At 46.5% G+C, this 23,250-nt stretch overlaps 1 protein-coding gene across 5 annotated transcripts in view; it reads left to right on the forward strand.

Annotated features, from left to right (window-relative positions):
- PRRX2 (paired related homeobox 2) overlaps positions 1-23,250 on the forward strand; it is a 192,640-nt gene that overhangs the window by 37,874 nt on the left and 131,516 nt on the right. The window contains exons 2-5 of one of the 5 annotated variants that reach the window (XR_013981411.1): positions 16,515-16,699; positions 17,268-17,446; positions 18,997-20,520; positions 20,894-22,409. Coding sequence is in view for 3 of the 5 variants with exons in the window: in XM_080989976.1 (XP_080846102.1) it covers positions 16,515-16,699; positions 17,268-17,446; positions 18,997-19,135 (503 nt within the window). In the remaining 2 variants the exon portion in view is untranslated. Of the gene's footprint in view, positions 1-16,514; positions 16,700-17,267; positions 17,447-18,996; positions 22,410-23,250 lie in introns of those variants that run through there. The other 4 variants (XR_013981410.1, XM_080989976.1, XM_080989977.1 and 1 more) reach the window with 4 other exon arrangements.

Raw genomic sequence — 23,250 nt, forward strand, 5'->3', positions numbered from 1 at the left:
GTTGAATTTGAAGTCAAAGTCTGCTTAGTTCATTTCCTTCGGTTAAGATGCTAGACTGGTTGACATAAACAACTTTCGGATTTCCAAGGGGGCTTGCAAATCTTCACACCACCCCCTTGCCCCACCGCCACCCATTTCCTCCCCCTACCCTGAGCCCCTCCAATCCCCACAGTGGAATTTAAGAGCCCTGCAGCAGCAGCCGCAAAGCCCCACAGATGGATCTAGTTAATTACAAAGGAGAAAAAGGAGGAGGTCCATGAGCCTGCCTTGGAGAGAGAGAGAGAGAGAGAGAGAGAGAGAGAGAGAGAGAGAGGTTAATAGTGAGACCCTTGCGTTCAAAGGAGAGTCAAACCAAACCAAACAAGGTATTTTGCAAGGAAGAGAGAGGAAGCAGAAATCAAGTGATGCATGCCTAGGATGGGCAAGAATCAATAGGCTGTGCAAGAGATGAAAGTAATGTTTGTGTGATTGTGTGCATGTGCATTTGTGAGCAGTGGCGGGGGGGGGGGGGGGAGAAAGAAATCCCACAAAGGTCTAAAAAAACCAAACCCTGCCCCACATTTATTTTGAATCTGCTTTCAGCAAGTTGGTCCATTTCAGTTACTCTTGGTTTCTCTCCCCCCCCCCCCCGTTCTAAATTAAGTTATTCACATTCCCACATCAGTTTGTGAGTTGTTGTTATTGTTATTAAGAACATTAGAAGGGCCCTGCTGGATCAGGCTAATGTCCCATCTAGTCTTGCAACCTGTTCTCAAAGCAGAAATCGAGCACAAGAGCAACACCCGGCCTCTTGCGGGACCCAGCAACAAGTATTCAGCAGCATTCACTGCCTCTGACCATGAAGGCTAGCAGCCATTGATGGCCTTATCTCCTCTATGCATTTCCCCAGTCCTCTTTTAAAGCCATCCAAGTTGGTGACCATCATTGCCTCCTTCAGGAGCAAGTTCCAAATTCACACTAAAACACCGAGGAATCGTTCTAAGGACTCTTTAACTATGTTCAGCATTTTAGTGTGAATTTCTCCTACTGTACACATTTTGCATATGGAAATTTGTCTGACAGATGCATCTCTGCAATCAATTTCCCTCACATAATGTATGTTTTGATGTCATCTTCGCTAATATGTGCATTTTAACAAACACTTCCCCCTGACTGCCATAAACCGTTTTTCTACATATTATTTGGGTGAGGAGCTGCGTTGCAGAATTTGGAGTGCGACTTTAAAAGGATGGTTGTGTTTCAGTTCACATACTGTTTTCGTGAAGTGGGGATTATGAAGGTTGACATTAGAATGTGGACCAAACCACATTTCTTCTTGCCCTTGCCCTTGCCACTGCCCAGGAGCAGGCAGCAGAAAGAGGCAGAGGTCAAGTGAGTGAGTGGCAGTAGCATCTGGCCCAGATCCTTGAGCAGATGGGCAGGTGAATGAGTGACTGGCAAGAGTGGCAGGCAGCTGGTCTGTCTGGGCACCAGTGAACCACTAGGTAAGAGCCTATTTTGCCAGATCTTTGGAGTGAAAAGTTGGAATATGTGTATGCATTTGATCCTCAAGTAGAGCTCTGAGGGGAGCGTCCATTGTATTTAGGTTTTAAGAAAAGAGAACCACTGAGTTGTTCTTGTAGCTGCAACCTTTCATTGAGCTGGCAATTTCAAAACACAATATTAATATATATATATCTTGATGATCATCTGGAACACCAAGAGCCTAAAACTGATATAGGTTATTTGCCCAGGATAAATGAAATGAAAAGTTCTTCACCATGCACTGAAACTGTAGTAGTCTTGGGACATGGCTTGTTTATGGAATGTACACCTTTCATGCAGTCACGTTTAGGTGAATGTCAGCATTCATGCATGTATCTCTGAGTTTTTGGATGTTCACAGAATTTGTCTGGAATTGCCATTTAGTTGTATTCATAGAGTCAGAAATGCCGACATTGGCTGTTTTTTAAAATAATAATATATTGTAATAGGACCAGTGAAAAAGGTCAAAAATGGGTGTGCCACAAAGTTTATTTTGGACATTTATGTCCTTGGCATAGAAGGGATCCAAATGAAGCTGTTTTGACCTTCATTGAAGTCCTGATTTCTCTTTCTGGATCCCTCAACATCTCAAAAATAACCAGTAAATGTCAACATTCACCACATCATGCTTAGTGTAATCATACTCATATGGAGGGTCCAGTGTGGAACGTAGGACATTTACTTGCGCTAGATCAGACTATTTGTTCATTGAACCAGTGCTGCCTACCTTGACTGGCAGTGGCTCTACCGGGTATCCATCAGAGAGAGGTCTTCCTCTCTATTTCCCTAATGATTAGAAGATTTTATACAGTATTTTATACTAACAGCTTCACACCTAACATGAATTATAAGAAACCCAAAAGGTCTGTGCTGTTTCAAAATCAGTAGTCAAAGTCAATGCAGTTTGAAAGGACCAATCAACTGGCTTGTACCTAAACACAGGCAGAAACCAGTTCATTGACCTAATGAACTACCATGCCATATTTGGTTATGACAAGAGGCATCCAAATGCATAGCCATGTCCCCTCTTCTCAGACCACACCACTCACTGGCCCTGCTTTGAGTGGTTTCTTTCCTGGCTGGAATGCGTCCTTGAAACCAGTCACCACTGGCATGTAGAGCATGAGGCTCTTAATCTCAGGCTCGTGGGTTCGAGCCCCATGTTGGGCAAAAGATTCCTGCATTTTAGGGGGTTGGACTAGATGACCCTCATGGTCCCTTCCAACTCAATGATTCCATGATTCTATGAGGTCCCTGGAAGGTTGTTTGGAAAAGAATGTGGTCCTTGGGGCTGAGAAAGGCTCTCCGCCCCTGGTTCACCCTCAAAGGGAGGGTGGGAACGAGGAGTTGTCTTTTTGCATGATGACAACCTGGAGATGGTTGGATGAAGACAGAATCACTAATTGTTAGCTATGAACTATAGCCCTAATAAACTTATTTGAAAGAAAAGGGGCTTCTGAAAAAACAAAATATGGACAAAGGGAACAATTCACCCCACCCTACAATGAAGAAAAAATATTAAAAAGGGGCAAATCAAAGGAGGCAGGAAGATTAGGTTGTTTCTGGAGGAAACGTCCAAGTTGAGTTCCAACAGAGTGGGACTCTTTTGTTTGAACATCTGTTCATTTGGGCGGGACAATTTATTGCCATGATATTATTGGCAGGAGAAAGGAAGGAGTGTGAAGTTAAAAATACAGAAACCCAGATTATTCGAAGATTCCAGACAGCTTCATTGACGAACCTCATATTTGGAAAAATAAAGACAGGGGTCTAAAACCATGTGGAAAAAGTTCCCTCAAAAAAACCCATCGTCCCAGTCCAAAATGGGAGTTGGGAAGTTAGTTGGTGAAAGGAAAGCTTGCAGGGCTGAGAACAGGGAATAATAAAATCCTGCCATTGTTTTCTCGGAAGCAACCATGTATACTTTTTAACCCTCTCAGCACCCCTAGGCTGGTAGACAGACTGGCCCAGGGTGGTCACATGGTAAGGGAGCCTAGGCCTTTGAGCTTGAAGCCCAACTACCGTTGCGTCACACGGAGGTTAGCGCTGCCCCAAAATCTCAAACTAGATTAACTGTAGCTCCCCAAGGAACCAGGGTAGTTGTAGTTTTTGTGAGGGAGTAAGCTTAGGCATCCTTAGCAGCAGATTTTCATCTCAGTTTAATTATTTATTAAATTTTACATGTGGCTTGGCTGTTTAAAAAGCAAACAAAAGACAACATGGTTTGCAAAAAGAATAACACTTAGCAGAATTTGAAAGCAAGAGCAACCTCTCTCTTCTTGTGGTTTCCAGCAACTGGTATTCAGAAGCATTTATTGCCTCTTGACTGTGAAGGAAGAACATGGCTATCTTATACAGTGGTACCTCGGGTTAAGAACTTAATTCATTCTGAAGGTCCATTCTTAACCTGAAACTGTTCTTAACCCGAGGTAACACTTTAGCTAATGGGGCCTCCTGCTGCCGCCGCGCGATTTCTGTTCTCATCCTGAAGCAAAGTTCTTAACCCGAGGTACTATTTCTGGGTTAGCGGAGTCTGTAACCTGAAGCGTCTGTAACCCGACGGACCACTGTATGGTTGCCAAACCTCCAGGCCTCACCTGAAGTCTCCATGTTTGACTGCCCCCCCCTAGATGGCAGCAGGGTGGGGGTGGGGCTTAACCTCTAGATGGGCAAGAGTGTTTTTATTAATAGTAATAATTAATAAATTATTGAGGCTGTGCATGCAGCTTGCAAGCTTCATCCCAGCAGGAGCGAGCTGCAAATTATAGCATAGATGTTTGGGGGGGTGGGGCTGCGTTCTTCTGCCCCCCCCCCCCCATTAACCACCGTCTCCAAGGTCCACTGTTAACGGAAAATCTGAGGGCTCCCTTGGACAAAAACAAAGACACCAACCAGAGCAATTGGAAGCAAATCAGCAGCCAGTAGGCTTGGTCTTTATTGAAGAAAAGACTGTTGCAACAGGGTGTTCCCCTCACTTGCAGGAGAGAGGAAAGACCCAGAAAGATGGTGTGCAGGACCTTATAAAAACTTTTGAAATTCCCATCCTCTAGGTCAAGCCCACCCCCAGAAACATCATGCATACATTACAGAAAGGAGGGGTTGACATCATGCATACATTACAGAAAGGAGGGGTTGAGGGAGGAGTTGTGGTGGTAACCTGAGTGTCCTGTCACCTGGCTGGTTCCTCCTCCTCCCCCCCCCCCGGCCCATGAGTCACTTCCAGGAGACAAAGGGGAGTTGGCAGTTTCCTGCCCCCAGAGGGAAGATCTGATCATTGTCCTTTGTTTCAGTCCATGCTGAATCCACTCCCATATGCAAGTTCTTTGTGATCTTGATGGTCTTCTGTCTAGGACCATCAGGGTTGGCATAGCAACTGGGCCGGGCTCCTGTGGATGTGCTGGGATGGTGAAGGGATTATGGCTGACCAGAACCAAGCCACCCCCCTTTGATAGTCCTTGTCATATGGAGTAAAATAAAAATGGAACAGTGCAAATCCAATGTATGGTTGATTTTTCTATGAATTTATAACAGAAGTGTGGCATATGTAGTGTGTGAGTGTGAGTGTGTGAAGTTTGTATAAACTGAATGATTGGGGTGGGGGGGTTCCTGCTACACCACCTCCATGCCATCACCTAGGATATCGCTAGGTCTCAGGTTTGGACCCTGACATTTCAGGGCCTAGGATGCTCCTGGCCTGGCAACCCTACCATAATGGCTTGGAATCACTGATGCCTCTGAGGATGCACAGAATCTGTTTCCTGCTCCCTTCTACACTTCCTAGGAACAGCCAGAACTACTGTGTCTATTCAAGCGGACTGAAGCCTTCTTTGATGTCTCTGTTCATAGGGAAACAATATTCAGCACTCCATATATAAAAGGCAGTGTGGCATAGTGGTTAGAATAGTGGCATAGTGGCACAATGGTTAGACCAGGACCCGGGAGGCCGGGGTTCCAATTCTTGCTTGGCCATGAAGCTCCCACTGGGTGATCTTGGAAGCCAGTCACTGCCTCTCAGCCTCGCCTACTTCACAGGGTTGTTGTGGGGATTAAATGAGGAAGGGGAGAACTCCACTCTGAGCTTCATGGAAGAGAAAGGTGGGGGTATAAAGGCAATAAATAAATGAATTTCTCCTACGGATTGTCCCGATATCAGTGTGGGCACAGCGGATGAGGCAAACCCTATTTTTGCGAGTTGGTATCTTTAAAGCAGCCTTTGGCTCCTGGCAGGGTATGGGTTTCAGGGAATCTTCTCCGTCTGCAGAATATTCAGAGGCTTTTGTGTCTGTCCCCCCCCCCCATCACAAATCTCCCATCTCCTTGGAAAGAGCTAAGATGATAATGCTTGTTGCCCCTTTCAAACCAGGAACTTTTATCCATCCTGCAGAAATGCCATCACAGTTCGCCTCCCTCCAACCCCTCTTGGAATATATATATATACATATATATACATGGAGGGGAGTGTGTGTGTGTGTGTGTGTGTGTGTGTGTGTGTAGAATTGAAATATAACAAAGCAGCTTTTCAGTCACAGCGATAGCTGAGGAAGCGAATTGTACGAGCCTATTAAAGTCTGTGTCTCTCTCCCCAACTGAAGTCTGTGGCTACGGTCGGCGCCAGCCTCTCGCGCTGAACCAGATGTGGAGAGGCGCCGTCCTTCCCGGCCACTGAATCTGAATTGCTCCAGGCCTCACACGAGGGAAACTGGAACGCACATGGGAAGCCACGGGGTTGTGGAGGGCGGGCTGCAGGCAGGGTGGGGGGGAAGCTTCCTCCAACGAAGCACAGAGCAGCAAAGTCAGGGGGAAGCTTGAAGCGTGGACAGAGGAAAGCCAGGGGTCTCCTGGTTGGCAGAATGGGCACAGGATTAAGGCAGCAATGCAAGGATATAGGAAGAGCCTGGCTATTTGATCAGGCCAAAATGTGGCCCATATAATCTTACTCTGACCGTGGCCAACCAGATGTCTGTTATGGGAAGCTCCTAAGCAAGACCAAAGTGCAGCAGAAAATATCCAGTTGTCGTTCTTCCCCATCGTCTGGTGTACAGAGGTAGGCTACCTCCAGGCATGGAGGTTCTGCTATCACAATGGGAAGAGCCTAGCTGCTGAATGAGGGTGAATGGGGTCCCATCTAGCCCAGCAGCCTGTTCTGACAGTACCCAACCAGATGCCCCAATTGGGAAGCCTGAAAATAAGACTTCAATACAACAGCAACACCTGTGAATTCTAGCAACTGGCATTTGAGGGATAGATTGCTTCTGGGCATGGAGGTTCTGCTATCATAATAGACATCCAGAGGAAGAGGCTTGCCCATGGGTTCAGGCCAAAAGGAGCTCGTCTAGGCCGGCACTTCAGTCTCACAGGGGCCAACCAGATGCTTCTTCAGAGAAGTCCTCAAGCAGGGCGTTAGGGTAAAGTCAGTCTTCCTAGTGGTGATTCCCAGTAATGGGCTGTTAAGAGACCTACTGCCTTCAATGGTAGAGGCAGAGGATAAGAAGAGCTCTCCTGGAGACCTGCTCATTGTCCTACATCCTGTTCTTACAGTGGCCAACCAGATGCCTATTAAGGGAAGCCCAAAAGCAGGACCTGAGCATAACAGCAACTCTCCACACTCACAATCCCAGTGACTTGCATATTGCCTCTGACAGTGGAGGGAGAATATAGCCATTATGACTAGTAGCCATTTAGGGTCTTTCCCCCCGCATAAAGGAGACCAGAAGAAGTTTTTAAAACTTATGTCTTCCCTGGCTCAAGGAAGCCTCCATTTCTCAGGCTGCAGAGTTGCCTCTGCTGCACTAGTGGGTTTAGCAGGTTTTCAACACAGTAGCACAAACTTGCTGGGCTATTTAACAGGAGACAGGTCATTATAATTATCCCTTTCATGAAAGCATTTAGAGAAACTGCTTAGATTCTGGGGATGGGTAGAAACATGGAATCACAGAATTGTGGAGTTGGAAGGGACAACAGGGACCATCCAGTCTAACCTCTGCAATGCAGGAATAACTGCATTGGGGGCAAAGCATAAAAAACCCCCAGCAGCAGTCCAAAGTCAACAAGCAGAAAATAAAATGTGAAAGGCCAAAAGTTGGAGACAATCAGCTAAAATCAAATTGGAAAGTTTTTTGTTTTGATTGGGCTTCTAAATCAGCACTGAGGAATTGTTTAATTCAGACTGGGGGCCACGTTCCCTTGTGGGAAACGTTCTGTGGGTGGAGCCAGCCAGAAGCAAAAAAAGTTGCAGGTAGAGCATCAAACATTACTTTTACCTTTGTACCTTTTACTGTTCAAGTCATGGAGAATTCAGACATTACTATGAACACACCTCCCCATCCTGACAAGCAAGAGGCATAATCCCATTGACTGATGCCTTCCAGCTAGCCAAAGCACTCAAGGAGGTTTGTGGAGCAAGGTCAGCAAGGGGGAGAGTGGCTGGGGCTGGGGAAGGGATGGAGCGAGTCCCGAGGACCATATAGACAGAGGTTGGAGGGCCACATCTGGCCTCCAGGCCTGAGGTTCCACATTACCAGCCTCAGTGACAGCAGCAATCTTAAACCCATTTGCCTAGGAGTAGGCCCTGTTGAATTCAGAAGGACTTAACTTTTGAGGACACGGGACTAATCTACACTGGTCAGTTAAAACGTGTTATAAAAATGTGACACCAGGGGGCGCTGTAGAGCAGTGATCTGTCATCAATGGGAAATTAAATTGAGAGCTATATTACTGGCGGGTTTTAAACACGCTTTTATTTTCCCCAGATCAGTGTAGATCCAGCCATGGAGAGGGAAGATTCTTTTCCAAGTAGGAAGATTGTCTACACCAGAATCAGTTAGGGATGGACTGAGCAGTTAATTCCATCCTGTTTAGGTCTCAGTGGCACACAGTCATAGGTCTGTTGCATCTTGTAGTAGGACAGGATGTCCTGACCCATTCTGTTTTCTTGCTGTCCCGTTCTGTTTTGTTGCATCTCATTCCGTCCTGTTCTGTCCCGTTTCATTGCATGCCATTCTGTCATGTGCACTTTGTGTACCTTTTATATGTAAAACATACTTTCCAATGCTTTCTGGTGCACTCGCGAGTAAAACAAAAAACACACACCATGCACTTCCTGTGCATCTTTTATGCAATAATACATATTTTCATGCAGCCTTTTTTGCATGCTCAAAGTACACTACTAAATCAGGAGCAAAGTGTCATCTGACTAGGAGGCATGTTCAGATCCACAAACAAGTGCGGGAATGTTGGATGAAGTCAGTCCGCCATGAAAAACAGACCAAGTGAATCCCACCCCTACGAGCAGCTATTCTTTAGAACTATAAAATGAAGAAAAAGAAAACCCGAGTCTCTGTCTCTGCTCCAGCCTGAATGTGGTTTCAGGCAAAACAATGTTGCCTTGCCAGATATCTGACCTAGAAAGAATGAGAATTAATTTGCTCCCTAACCCCCCCCCCCATGTCCAGAAGTAGTACCGTGATTTCACTTGGAATATAATACTATACCCCAGGACCACCCTGAGTTAGATTGAGCATTTTCATACAAGGCTGAAAATAGTTTGTGCCTAAATCCTGGGTCACCTCCAGCACTTGTAGCATCTTTCCATCTGGCAGAGCACTCACCTTGCTTGGAGTCATGTTTTCCTCTCCACTGAGGCTTCTCTGCCACTTTGCTGGCTGCTGCTCTATTTTATAAAACTGCTGATTTTCTTGCTGGACCTGCTGCTGGAGCACCAACATGACCTGCTCTAGGAATGCTGCTGTTTCTTCCTCCATTTCGGCTCAGGAACATCTAGCCCTCAGCCCTTTTTCTCTATAAAACACAGATCCCACTTCTTACACCAGTGTGACACACCACCCTAACCTCCGAGCAGTGTGAGATTCCAGGGGTACCAGGAGCACTTGTCAGGATCTGGGTTACTTTTTGGAACAAAGAGGCAAAGCAGAGACTGCAGCGTCTTTATGCTATATGGATTACTTACACATGTATATAGAGCACATCCTGTAGAGGGAAGTGAGAGGCAGATGGGGCTTGTCTACCTGGGAAGGGAGCCCCTCTAGGAGAAGGATAACTGATCCTAAACCTCTGCTGCCTTGCGGGACATCTTTGGGAGAAAGGGCCAAGGAGGAAACCCTACTCAATCCCTAAGGTGGTTGGATGGCGCCTTGTACGCCTCCTTTGGAAACTCCTGTAGCCAGGTTGGTGCCAAATGTATTGCTCTCCTTCCCTTTGGACCACATCAGTGCGGCTGAGAGTGGGGTCATGTCTGGTCAACCTAGGACCTCTGTATACACTGCCCATGCTTGCACCACAGAGAGGTCATTTCGGTGCTGCTAATGTAACAGTTTGACTTCACACACCCCAGGCCCACTCTGTTGTCTCTCAAGACAGATGGATGCCAACAACATACAATCTGCATCTAGATGGAGAGAGTTCAGAGCATTGAAATCCCAGGAGGGTTGTGCTCCTCCTCCCATTGCTGCAGCCTCAGACTCCAAGAGACCCAAAACATCATATCTGATCATTTCTACAGCATAAAACAGGCCATTCCCCTCCTGCTCTGGTCCCCCCCCCCCCAGCTTGCAAAGATGACACTTCTTCCTGTTCACTTATGTCAGTGCCCACTGCAATTCCCCCCCTTCCTCCTGAAAAGCTGGCCTTTTGTCTCTGCTAACTAAGGACACCTCAATTCACAGAGGGGCTTTCACCATTTCCACCAATCTCTGTTAATGGCCTTCTTAATGGGTTAACAGTTCAGCCATTATCAGCATTTGTTCTTCTAAGGCCCTCATCCAGCTATCTCTGCCAAACCAGCCGGCTTGATAGCATAAATTGAGTTGGGCACAATTTAGCCAAACCTCATTAATTCTAACTTTTACTGAACCCAAGGATTGTGAGTGACTTACACCCACAAACTCTGGCACCCAAAACCTGTAATAACATATTCCCCATTCCAAATTCACCAGTTAAAAGAATAAAATAAAATAAAATAAAATAAAAACACTCCATAAACATCAAGGTCAGGATTTAGGTGGTAGAGAGGAAGATGAAAGACCTATGATGTTTCTTACAGATGTTTCGTTAGAGACTTGGTGTGCTCATTAAAGGCCAAGCTAGATAAGAGGAGTCAGGCCAGAGATTAGATCCCATAACACTGGGAGGGAATTTGGATTAGGGCCCTGGCACCAGAGAAGGGGATTTAACCTATCCTGAGTGTGAGAGAGGAGGGGGAGGCAGAAAGAGAGTGTGAGAAAAAAGGAGGCGGTGAAGAAAGTGAGCAAGATAGATGGGAGGTGGCAGCAAGGATGTGTGAGAGAGAAAAGGAGTGGCAGAAACAGAAAAAAGAGGGAGAAGGGAAGTGGCAGAAAAATAGAGGAAAGGGACGTGTCTCCATTCCCTTCCAGCTGTGGTCTTGCCCACCATTGGGTATGGAGCTAGGCGGGGAAAAGACTGCCCACCTTTGCCCTACAGGAAAGTAGCCATATGGTTCAAAACTTTTGTTACAGATCTGGGGTAACAAGAGTTTTGGGGTGAAAGGATACCTGTAACTGCTAGAGTTAGGGAATGTTAGAAACTAAGAAATGGTAACATTTAGATAATACTTAGAGCATTGAAGAGAAGATGCCAGACGCTAGATTTAAAATTCAGGCTAAACCATGAAATCTCCTGGGGAGAAGGACTATCAAGGGCTAGATCTAGGCATATCAAAGAAGTGTTTCAATTAAATGCCTTGTAAGCTTTGCATGAGAAATTGGGTTGGCAAAAACGGAACTCCACAGCACCATTTGGTGTCACAGTGTTATCATGCCTAAACAACGCATATAAAGCACTTTTTCTTTGCCAGTGCAGCTGAGTCCAAGGTGTAATTACCTGACAGTGGCCAGTCATTGACCCTCTTTTACCTGAACTTCGAGTAAATAGTAGAGATGAGAGGGGGAAGTTACAGGAAAAATGTGTCCTTTTGAAATTTAGTGGTTGGGGAAGAATGGGGTGAACTCGGGTGAGTTGCTGTGAAGGGCAGAACCATCTTGGCCGGCTGGGGCAGAGGCAGAGGCAGAGGCAGAGATGGTTTGCAGGATGCCTTGGACTCCAGCGCTGCACTGCTGTGGGGAACAAGCCCCTCTTGACACATAATACTCTGAACTCTCTCCCAAAGCAGACCCAGGTGTAAACATGTGTACAACAAACCATATTTCCTAAAGACAGTAGTCTCCACCGTGCCTTGATTTCCCAATGGAAACACAACCCTGGAACCCCCTGAAATCTTTCTGCCGCTCAGCAGAGATTGGGGATGGTGCACAACCATTGTAACACTTTGGAGAAGACCAGGATTTGTGAGTTTATTTTCTTTCTACTGAGCAAAGATATTTGATTTCTCTCCAAGTTGTTATGCACTTCCAATTTCTTTCCCCCAAAAGCTAGCTTTAGCACTTAGAGCCGCTTGAGGTTAGCTGTGGCACATCACACGTATTTCCCCCTTTCCACAAGCGTAAGCAGAAAAAAAGCCATATACTGTGAGACAGCCCTGGCACCTTTTCCATGGGAAATTGCTGGAGCAGGCATGTAGAATCTCAGGCCTGGAGGTGCCTCCAGCTACCTCTGTTTGCTCCTGGGGATGCCTCTTCAGCTCACACCCTTCACTAGCCTGGCTTCATTTGTGAAAATGGCTTGCAAAAATGCATTATATCAGGGAAAATCACTTTGCAAAGAAGTGCCCATTAGGCAAAATCACACACACACACACACACACACACAAAAAGCAGATTAGGATAAGTTCACACTCCCATCAGATGTCATGGAAATAAACAACTATTAGGCTTTTAGAAGACACCTGAAGGCAGCCTGTATGGGGAAGTTAAAAATAAATAAATAAATAAATAAATAAATAAATAAATAAATAGTTCCCCAGCCACTCTGGCTGGCTTCCAGCAAAGAATAAAAATACATTAAAATGTCACACATTAAAAACTTCCCTGAACAGGGCTGCCTTCAGATGTCTTCTAAATGTCAGGTAGTTGTTTATCACTTTGACATCTGCAGGGAGGGTGTTCCACAGGGCGGGTGCCACTACCAAGAAGGCCCTCTGTCTCGTTCCCTGTAACCTCACTTCTCGCAATGAGGGAACCGCCAGAAGGCCCTCGGCGCTGGACCTCAGTGACCGGGCAGAACAATGGGGTTGGAGATGCTCCTAGAGGTATACTAGGCTGAGGCTATTTAAAGTGGGACTGTGTTCAAGATTTTAAATTTGTTGGAAGCTGCTCAGGGTAGCTGGGGCAACCCAGTCAGATGGGCAGCATAGAAATTAATAAATATTATTTTTATTATTATTACTAAAATGCTTCTGAATAAGGACTTTTTTTTGAAAAAAATGCATGAAGTCGAAATGTGGAGAACTTGAACTTTAGAATGGAGAGAGAGAAAAAAATGAAATTGAAAGGTTCACCTAGATACATATCCCACTATCCTTGATCCTGCTGTCTGGGGCTGATGGGAATTAAGAGTTGAGCAATGTCTCAAGAGCCACAGGTTTCTCATCCCAGCTGTGAAGGAGAGCACTTCGTTTCCAAAAACTGACCTGGGAGAAGGGGTGGGTGACAGGTCCTGCCTTTCCAAACAATTTCTGGGCAAAGGACATCCCTCCTAATCTGGCTGAGTCAGTGTGAATTTGTTAAATCCACATTAAACACCTTGTTTGCTTTTGCTAATTCAGACCACCTGAGATCGAACTGGGGTTCCGTTTGCTAAGAACTCGTGTTAATTAATAAAGCTTATTTATTTGCTTAGAGATGTCTGCAGCCTCTGGGTCACATTTTACCATAATTGTTATTTTGAGGGGGTGGGGAAGGGATTCTCGGGAAGAGAGAGAGGTTAGAGCTAACTAGAAAGGAGCTGCATTTATTTTTCTTTGGCGGTGTGTACAGCTAATGCACTCCAGGCTATTTCCACCCCTTCAGCTAAGCCGAATAAGAGGAGAAGGAAGGGTTAAAGCAGAGGTGCCAGAGGAATAATAGAACTGTAGAGTTAGAAAGGATCCAAAGGGTTGCCTAGTCTCACCCCCAGGAAGGCAGGAGGGCAAGCTTAGAACTGGCTGTTCGCTTTGGAAGGCAGGGAAATTATCAACAAGTTATTTTAGAGAAGGAGTGGGAAACCCTTTTCAGTCCAAAGGCCACATTTTCCTTCCAGGGTGGGGGGTGGGGTGGGGGGTAGGGGGATGCACATGCCAGTGGTGGGAGGAGCCAGAGGCAAAAGCAGACAGCAACCAATATGAATTTCCCCCTTTGCACAGTGGGTTAGTTTCTGCACGCATCCCCCTTTCTTCATCCCATACTCTCCAAGTGTCCCGATTGCCCAGGGACAGCCCCAGAATTACAAAAGCTTCTAATTTGACCTAATAATAATAATAATAATTTAATTATACCCCATCCATCTGGCTGGGCTTCCCCAGCCACTCTGGGCGGCTTCCAACAAATTATTAAATTACCGTAATATATCAAACATTAAAAACTTCCCTAAACAGGGCTGCCTTCAGATGTCTTCTAAAAGTCTGGTAGTTGTTCTTTGACATCTGGTGGGAGGGCATTCTACAGAGCGGGTGCCACTACCGAGAAGGCCCTCTGCCTGGTTCCCTGTAACTTGGCTTCTCACAGTGCGGGAACCGCCAGAAGACCCTCGGTGCTGGATCTCAGTGTCCGGGTAGAACGATGGGGGTGGAGATGCTCCTTCAGGTATACTGGGCTGAGGCCGTTGAGGGCTTTAAAGGTCAGCACCAACACTTTGAATTGTGCTTGGAAACGTACTGGGAGCCAATGTAGGTCTTTCAAGACCGGTGTTATGTGGTCTCGGCGACCGCTCCCAGTCACCAGTCTGGCTGCCGCATTCTGGATCAGTTGTAGTTTCTGGATCACCTTCAAAGGTAGCCCCACGTAGAACGTGTTGCAGTAGTCCAAGCGGGAGATAACCAGAGCATGCACCACTCTGGTGAGGCAATCCGCGGGCAGATAGGGTCTCAGTCTGTCCCTCAGAATGTCCCTATTTCCCATCAGTGCCACTGCCACCGAGCTTGGGAGTGAGCATGAGCCAGTGCTTGCCCTGGGCGACAGTTGCAGCTGCGAGGGGGCACCCCACAGCCTCTCCATGGCCACCTTAAATGCCAGCCTCCTCTCTTGGGAACTCATAGTGGCTGCTGGAGAGTGGGTGAGGAGGAAGAGATTTGCCAACAACACGGAGGCATAGCCTCGCGTGACACATGGCTCTGAGGTACAGGCAGGGAGCAGGGTGGTGGAAATGCTCTGCTGGCAGAGCGTCGAATAGGTTCAGTTGGGGAGGGGGAAGAGTGAGAAATGTCCCTGTTTTCATCTGAGGAATGTCTGAGGGTATGCTATCCTCCATCCAGGCAGGCAAGAAGCATGACCAGCTCAAAGACACATCCCTGCAGGACAAAATCACTCAGAGAGGGTGCCAAGCAGTGAAAGGTGTGGCCTTGGAAGGGTTCTGAGGGCCAGGTGGAGAGGTCTGAGGGGCTGCATGCATCCCCAAGGGCTGAGCCCCCCACCCCCTGTTTTAGAGTGAGTCTCTTGTGCCCTCAATCCCAACCTATCTCTTAGCGAGCAACCCAGGCAAGCAAAACATTTCGCCACATCACAGTCACTTAGATTTGACACACAGCAGAAGAATCTGGGGCAACCCTGCTGAAAATCAAAGGGGATGTCATAAAATTATTCCCTTTTTTATAAAAAGTGAATTCCAAAATAACTTTCTTTCCCGCCATTAGGGAACAAATGGAAGCCAGATGTTTGCATAACAGAGCGGGAGGCAAAATTGCTGTATAGGATTTCAGGACAGAATTTAAACTGAAACACACGCCCAGGGACCATTCTCTGGCAGACTGCACCTTCCTAGGCTGCATTTTATAGAATCATGTGATAGTAGAGTTGGAAGGGAACCAAAGACTCATCTAGTCCACCCCCCTCTGCAATGCAGGAATCTCAGCTAGAGCATCCATGACAGATGGCCATCCAATCTCTGCTTAAAAACCTCCAAGGAAGGAGAGTCCACCACCTTCCGAGGGAGTCCACGCCCCTGTTGAATATCTTTTACTGTCAGAAAGTTCTTCCTGATGTTTGGTTGGAATCTCTTTTCTTGTGACTCGAATCCATTGGTTCAGGTCCTTGGATGGGTGGGGGAATAGATAGATACAGATCACCCATGTGGGGTAATTAATAAACAGATGCACCCAATGCCTACATCCAGAAATGCAGGGCAAGCAAACACTGGTAACAGAGAAAGCCCCAACAACAGAGTTTTAAAGTCACAAAAGCAAGCAGCAAAATATTGTGGGGATTTAGGTTGTTAAACCTTTTAAATATCCTATCCTGAGTCACTACCAGATCTTACCCATTTCTACCCCTCTTAGCAGTGAGCACACTTTAGCAAGTTTAAACATGCTTTACTTACCAAGTTCCAAAGGTCAGGTTCATTCATTTTTTCCATGAAGCAACAATTAAACACAGGCAGAAATCTTGGGATACAAAATATAATGAAATAGTGCTAAGCGCGTGGTCTGAGCTTGTAGTGAGCAAGCTCAGGCACTTCCTATCTCAGTGAGTTCATATGGTGAAAAAGGAGAAGGAATAAAGGAGTTAATTTCCTTCCAGGTGAGAGGCATGACTGCAATTTCCCACAGTCCTTCTCTCTGGAGCAGGAGGAACCAAGTCTATTCTTTCTTTCATGTGATGGCTATTGTATCATCTCTCAGCTTTTTCTTCTCCAGGTACATTAAGGGTATAGTTCCTGCCCACCCAGGTGTGATGTGTATGGATAGCCATGCTCCGCCTCCACATTCAGAGGCAGCCATGCTTCTGAATACCAGTGCCGGAAACCACAGGAGGGGAGAGGGCTCTTAAGCTCAGATCCCGCTTGCTGGTTTTCCACAGGAAACTGTTCAGCCACAGTGAGAAAAGGATGCTGGGCGAAATCACCATTGCCTCTCTTTTGTCCCCCAACAGGTGAGAGCTTGAGTGCATCCCGCAGCTCTGCCAAGCGGAAGAAGAAGCAGAGAAGAAACCGCACCACATTCAACAGCAGCCAGCTCCAGGCTCTGGAGAGGGTCTTTGAGAGGACGCACTACCCCGATGCCTTTGTCCGGGAGGAGTTGGCACGGAGGGTCAGCCTTAGCGAGGCCAGAGTGCAGGTGAGAGGGAGAAGGGAATAGCTGAAGGCAACCATCTCTCCAGAGATGTACACCTGCAGGGACCGGAATGAAGTTCTGGGTGTTCAAGCTCCCTGTAGTTCCGTGGTAGAGCATCTCCTGTACATTCAGAAGGTCCAAGGTTCTATTCCTGATAGCATCTCTAGGTAGGGCTGAGAAAATACTATGACTGAAGCCCAAGACAGCAACTGCCAGCATACTGAGCTAGACAGTCCAAGGGTCTGACTCAGTATAAGACAGCTTTCCATGTTTAATTCTGCCCATGCCCATTTATTCAGAACCATGAGGACTGGAATCTTTCGTCTTCTTTTAGAGGAAAGGCTGCAGCTCAGTGTTGGAGCATCTGCTTTGGATGCAGTGGGTCCTGGCTTCAGCCCCTAGTGGCATCTCCAGGTAGGGCTGGGAATGTCCCCTACCTGAAACCCCAGAGACCTGCTGCTGCCAGTCAGTGTGGACAATATTGAGCTGAATGGGCTTGTGTTCTTACCCAGTATTATCTTCCTTAAATTGCAGATTAAAATAACATCCTAGCACTCTTCCTCTCTGCCAGGTATGGTTTCAGAACCGGAGGGCCAAATTTCGCCGAAATGAGAGGGCCATGCTTGCCAACAGATCGGCATCACTCCTCAAATCCTACAGCCAAGATGCAGCCATTGAACAACCCATGGCCCCCCGTCCAACCAACCTGAGCCCAGACTATCTCTCCTGGTCAACAACATCCCAATACAGGTAAGTCCAGAGCAGTCTTCAGTTTTCCTTTCTGTGCAGAAAAGAACCCAGACCCGTTTCCTACACAGACCTACGAAGTAGATTAGCAACAATAATTATACAGTGGTGCCTCGCAAGACGAAATTAATCCGTTCCGCGAGTGTCTTCGTCTAGCGGTTTTTTCGTCTTGCGAAGCAACCCTATTAGCGGCTTAGCGGATTAGCGCTATTAGCAGTTTAGCGGCTATTAAAGGCTTATCGGCTTAGCGGCTTAGCTGCTAAAAGGCTATGAAAGGCTTAGCGGCTTAGATAAAGGGGGGGGGGAAGCGAAAAAAAAATCTCAAGACTCGCAAGACATTTTCGTCTTGCGAAGCAAGCCCATAGGGGAATTCGTCCTGCGAATCAACTCAAAAACGGAAAACCCTTTCGTCTAGCGGGTTTTCCGTCTTGCGAGGCATTCGTCTTGCGGGGCACCACTGTATCCATTTTCAAACAGAAGTGCTAACAAGACCAGGGACAAGAAAAGAAGGGAAACTGAAGTTGCTTCAGCTAGAGAATGCTTATTTTGCAAGGGAGCAGGAGGAGAGAGATGGTCTAAAATCAGAGCATGTTGCTCCACTTCAAAGGGAAACAGAATTTAGAAGTGTAAAGAAATTAAGTTCAGAGAGCAGCATAACTTTGTCAGTTACTGAAATTGCAAACGAAGGCATGCATGCAATCAGAGTCATGCAAGATGGATTGAGATGAAAGTGTGTGAGATGATATGCGTAGGCTCCCGCAACATATTCAGAAAACGATGCTGATCTCAAGAAGCAAGTTTGGGGTTTATCTTTTTACTGGTACTGCTAAAAATACAGTCACACACCTCTCTCTGTCCTCCCCCTAAATAATGAATAGCCATGACCAGAGCTCCAGGACGTATTACAGCCCAGCAAAAACATTCAAGAAAGTGTGAACCTGTAGTGTAGGGGAAAATTCAGAAGTGTGAGAAAGTCACAGTCACATCCCATCTCAATACTGTTATAATTGTACAATAATGATAATTAAGGGTGCATTTCAATTATCACTGCAGATCTCCATGTGTTGCCTTTCAGCTAGGTCTGCTATTTTCTGTGCACACATGTGTTCAAATGGTTTGGAGTGCTCCAATATCTTCTTAAGTGGAGTTTTCCATAAAACGTAACAGAACTTCCACACCTTTGTCTTGAAACTGAAGCCTGTTGTGTTGTCGGTGTTCCTAAATGCTTAGCTTTGGCGCAAACAGAATGACTCCTTGGTGAGCTTCCCACACCCCTTCTCCAGAGTAACCCTAGAGCCCATCTTCAGTGGCTAACTTGCCTCCTTTCAGCATTTTTGGTTCCAAACACCACAAAGGGTGAGAAGAATCAGTGGCTACAAAGCTCCCATTTTTCCCACCTGCCCCAACCCTGGAACACCACACATCTGATGTGAAGTAGGGCTGATGAGAGATGCGATGTGGGCAGAGGGTGGGTGGCCTTGAGCAAGCAACAGTTGCTGTTAAGACTTATAACTCTTTTTTGTTTCCCTCTCTCCCCACCTCGCATGGCTCAGCAACACAGTGCCTTCGTACACTTCTAGCAGCCCCACCACACCCACCCAAGGGGTCAACATGGCCAACAGCATTGCCAGCTTACGCCTCAAAGCCAAAGAGTTCAGCCTTCATCAGAACCAGGTGCCCACTGTGAACTGACCACGGGGTCGTGCCGAAGAGGCAAGCCTGCCTCATGTTCCCCTGCAGCCAGGATCTCCACCCCCGCCTGCTTCAAAGTCCAGCCCCACTGGGCAGCCAAGACCTTGATGATTCTTGCTCCAGCAACACCAACACCTTCATACGTTGCTCGTCTCTCTTACTCTGCCCTTTGTCTCTTTCACGTCCTCTCTGGAAGACAGACGTTCACAATGTCTTTCTTTCCCCCCAAATTAAATTCATTGGCTTTGAGGAACGAAGGAATGGGACACTCTGGGAGGGTTTGATTTTAGCAGATGGGGTGGCCAAGAGAAACTATCAAACCCTCCAGAGGCGATGTGAGAAGTTTAAAGCCAAATCGCCCTACAGTTACTTCACCCTTTCTTTTCTCAGCAGATCAAAAGTTCAGAGCTGTTTACCTGAAGTTTTGAAAGAGAAGAACTTTACCTCCTGAGAACTTGATGAAAGTTTCTGAACCCTGCTGTACCTGTATTCACTCATCCAGCCCCACATGGTACAAGTGTACATTTTGGGGGTATACAACAACTCAACATTGCTATAACACAGAGGCTGCATTTTTCCTTTTTGCTCAAATGCGCACACCCCATTCCTTATCTGGGAGATAAGAGGGGAACTCACAATAACTCAGAGTGGTCCTGTAAGAGATTATCAGATACCCTGCTTACTCTGCTGGTTTCCAGAGAGGTTGTGCGCCATTTGAGGGTCATGCCCTTTGGCTTTCAAAAACCGTGTGTGTCTTTAGGATGAGCAGGGCATTGGTTGATGGGATGTTGAGTCCCAGAGAGGGGCAGGACTCAGAGGCAGGGAGTGCTGAATGGACTGGATGCCCCAAGACACAAGACTGTCATCTATCCACATTCAACCGCTGGAGGCATAAACACCCCCAAAGCTCTCATCACAAAGAATGAAGCCCCTGGAGCCCTCTGTCAGCAGCCTACAGCCATTCTGCCCCAATCCAGGAAGAGAGAATTGAGCCAATACAAAGTAAACAATTTAATAGCAGAACCAGCCTAACCTAAAGATGTGTGAGAAGTGGAAGATGTGTTACTTCAGGCAAAGGGAGGGAGAGGAAAACTGAATATAAACAAGAATGCAGATAGCCATTTTTTAAAAAATTGTTCAGCGATATGTATTTGAAATAAGGAAATCTAAAATATAAAGAAACATTCAAGCACATTGTGGTGCATGGTACTCCCTGCCCCCCCCTTAACTGTTAAACTCAGTTGGTAGACCTTGATAATTTCAAATTACTTAAGGATGCTAAGGTGGAATCACCTTCCAAGCTATTATTGTGTATGTAGGGGAGAAGCCACCTGCTAAACCCAGGAAATTATTGAATGTCAGAATCTATTTGAGGAGGTTAAGGGGTGATATGATAGCCATGTTCAAATATATAAAAGGATGTCACATAGAGGAGGGAGAAAGGTTGTTTTCTGCTGCTCCAGAGAAGCGGACACGGAGCAATGGATCCAAACTACAAGAAAGAAGATTCCACCTAAACATTAGGAAGAACTTCCTGACAGTAAGAGCTGTTCGACAGTGGAATTTGCTGCCAAGGAGTGTGGTGGAGTCTCCTTCTTTGGAGGTCTTTAAGCAGAGGCTTGACAACCATATGTCAGGAGTGCTCTGATGGTGTTTCCTGCTTGGCAGGGGGTTGGACTCGATGGCCCTTGTGGTCTCTTCCAACTCTATGATTCTATGATTCTACAGATGTAAAATGAGAATCTATTTGGGATACAGATGTAAAAAGCCCCTCTTTTCACCTGAGGAATGTTGGAGGGTATACTATTCCTTTTGTGATTTCCAGAATAACCTCTTTAGGTCTGGTCTATACAACCAACCAGTGGTTTAACAGTCAATCCCTCTTTGACACTTTAAAGTGGTATAATTCTGCTTCAAATGCATAGAGAACTTGGGGCCCTAGACTAGAGTGTACCTGTTTGCCACAGAAAAGCTGTCTGCCCTCTATGCTGCCTCCTGGTGGCAGTGGTTTGTGGCTACAAGCTACAGCTCCCAGTTTGCTTTGCTGGGGGCGGGGGGAAGCTGTGGCTGCTTAGAGTGGTCTCATAGTGCTTTCAATGCATGGTGCAGATTTGGCCTCAGTCACCCTTAACAAAGTCACTTGTGGCTGACATGGTATGTATGCCGTGTGGTTGTAAGAATGGCTACAGGATGTGCAAAACAGGGGAGTTGGTGAGAGGTGATAGGCACCCCTGAAATGTGGAAGTGTCCTAGCAGTGCGTTGCCAGTGACCTGCACTATTCTAGGGTGAACACAGCTCCACCTCTCTCTCACTTAGCTTATCTCCCCAATCCACCTTCTCCCAGAGGCCTCTGGTACATCTTTCGCAGCCAGGGAGCCCTTTCTGATGACCAGCCTCTCTCCCTCACCTCATTCCTGCCAATTACAGGTGGAGTCCCACTTGTACATGTCACGCTGCCTTCCAATCAGCCTCTGCCCTTGTCGCCTCGCAGCCAATCACCTCTGGCTCGAGTGTGACCCTCAACAGGAGATACAGAAAAGACGACGAGGGATGGATCAAATCAACTCTCTTTGTACCATTTCATACCCTGACCATGTGCCCATTTGCTGGCTGGGGGAATTCGGGACTCTGCGTGCCAGAGAGAAGCTGTCATGGCTTGAGGGTTTTTGTGAAGATCCCAGCTTTTTCATAGCAATTGGAGACTATGGAATTGTGTATACGGAGGAAATGCAGGTTGTTCCTCCAAAGAATTTGAACAGAATCTCCTGCCAGTGAAGGGAGAGGGGGAATCTCACTGCCTGCAGGAGCCTAAGTAAGGGGCAAGAGATATTGAGGAGTTTGAACTTTGCAAATTCCGGTTGGTAATGAGCTGATTTTTTGCTTCCAGGATGAGCTTCCAGACTTCTAGACTCAAGGAAATGTTCACAAAAGAAATAATGAAAAGTCAAATTTTCATTTGGATTTTTTTAAAAAAAACCAGATGGGGAGAAAAAGGGGGATGGAAGAGATTTGCAAAGCAGCACAGACCAGGAAGAGCTAGAGGAAAGAAACCCAGTTCTGCAATTTCTCCCCAACTCAAAATGTGGGTGGTTATGATTCCAAATTATTTCAAACTCTACGAGTTTCAAGGAACTCTTTGTTTCAAAATGGCTGCCAGAGATGGCATGAACATAATAGTGGCTGGTGAAATCTGACTGTTGTTTTTTTTTGTTTTGTTTTTAATTCAATGCTTATAAAATAAATATCAGATGGTTTCTACATGCCACATTCAAACCACCTCTGTGATTTGGTGTTCATACTGTGTTGTGACTCGTATCGCTAACTTGGAGGAGAGCATTTATATGGAGAAGGGCAAAGCCAATATCCCAGGCCACATTTAGCCTGGACAGGGGAGTCCACTCAAAGTCAAGCTGAGCAAAATATTTTTAAAAAATCAAATGGAAATTATAACTGGTAGGCCCGCAGAGAAAAGTCTGAAAGGGGCCTGTCTGCACTATTATTAATTTTATTTATTCATTGTATCTATACTCCATATTTTCCTCGAAGTAAGCTCAAGGAGGTATACATGGTTCTCCACCCCTCCTTGTTTAATCCCCACAACCCTGAGAGGTAGGCTGGACTGAGAGGCAGTGACTAGCCCAAGGTCCCCCAGTGAGTGTCATGACCAAGAGGGGATTTGAACTCTGGTTTCCCATGGCCTAGTCCTACCCTCTACACCATCACTGCACCATACTACCTCTCTATTACTACTGCTGCTACTACTACTACTCTGCTTGCCCTTCACCAGCAGGTCCCAGGTCAGGTTAGAACAACAACAACAACAACAAAAACACCAGTTAATAGTTCCTTGGAAAGATGAGCTCCCATCAATTCCATGAGTCTCAAACCCTCAGTGTGTTAGGGCCTTCTCCTGCATGCAAAGACAGCTCCAGCATATTTAGTGCACCAGACCAATTGTATGTCCCGTGGTCAAGAAGGCAGTTTCTGCATGTGCTGTAGAGGCAAGTGAGGGGCAGATGGGGCTTGCCGTTAACCTGGGAAAGGAGCCCATCTTGGAGAAGGAAAATGCTGATCCTAAACCTCCGCTAACTTGCGGGATATCTTTGGGAGAAGA

The sequence above is a fragment of the Podarcis pityusensis genome (genome assembly GCF_964106645.2).
Source record: "Podarcis pityusensis genome assembly, chromosome: Z".
Lineage (NCBI taxonomy): Eukaryota > Metazoa > Chordata > Lepidosauria > Squamata > Lacertidae > Podarcis > Podarcis pityusensis.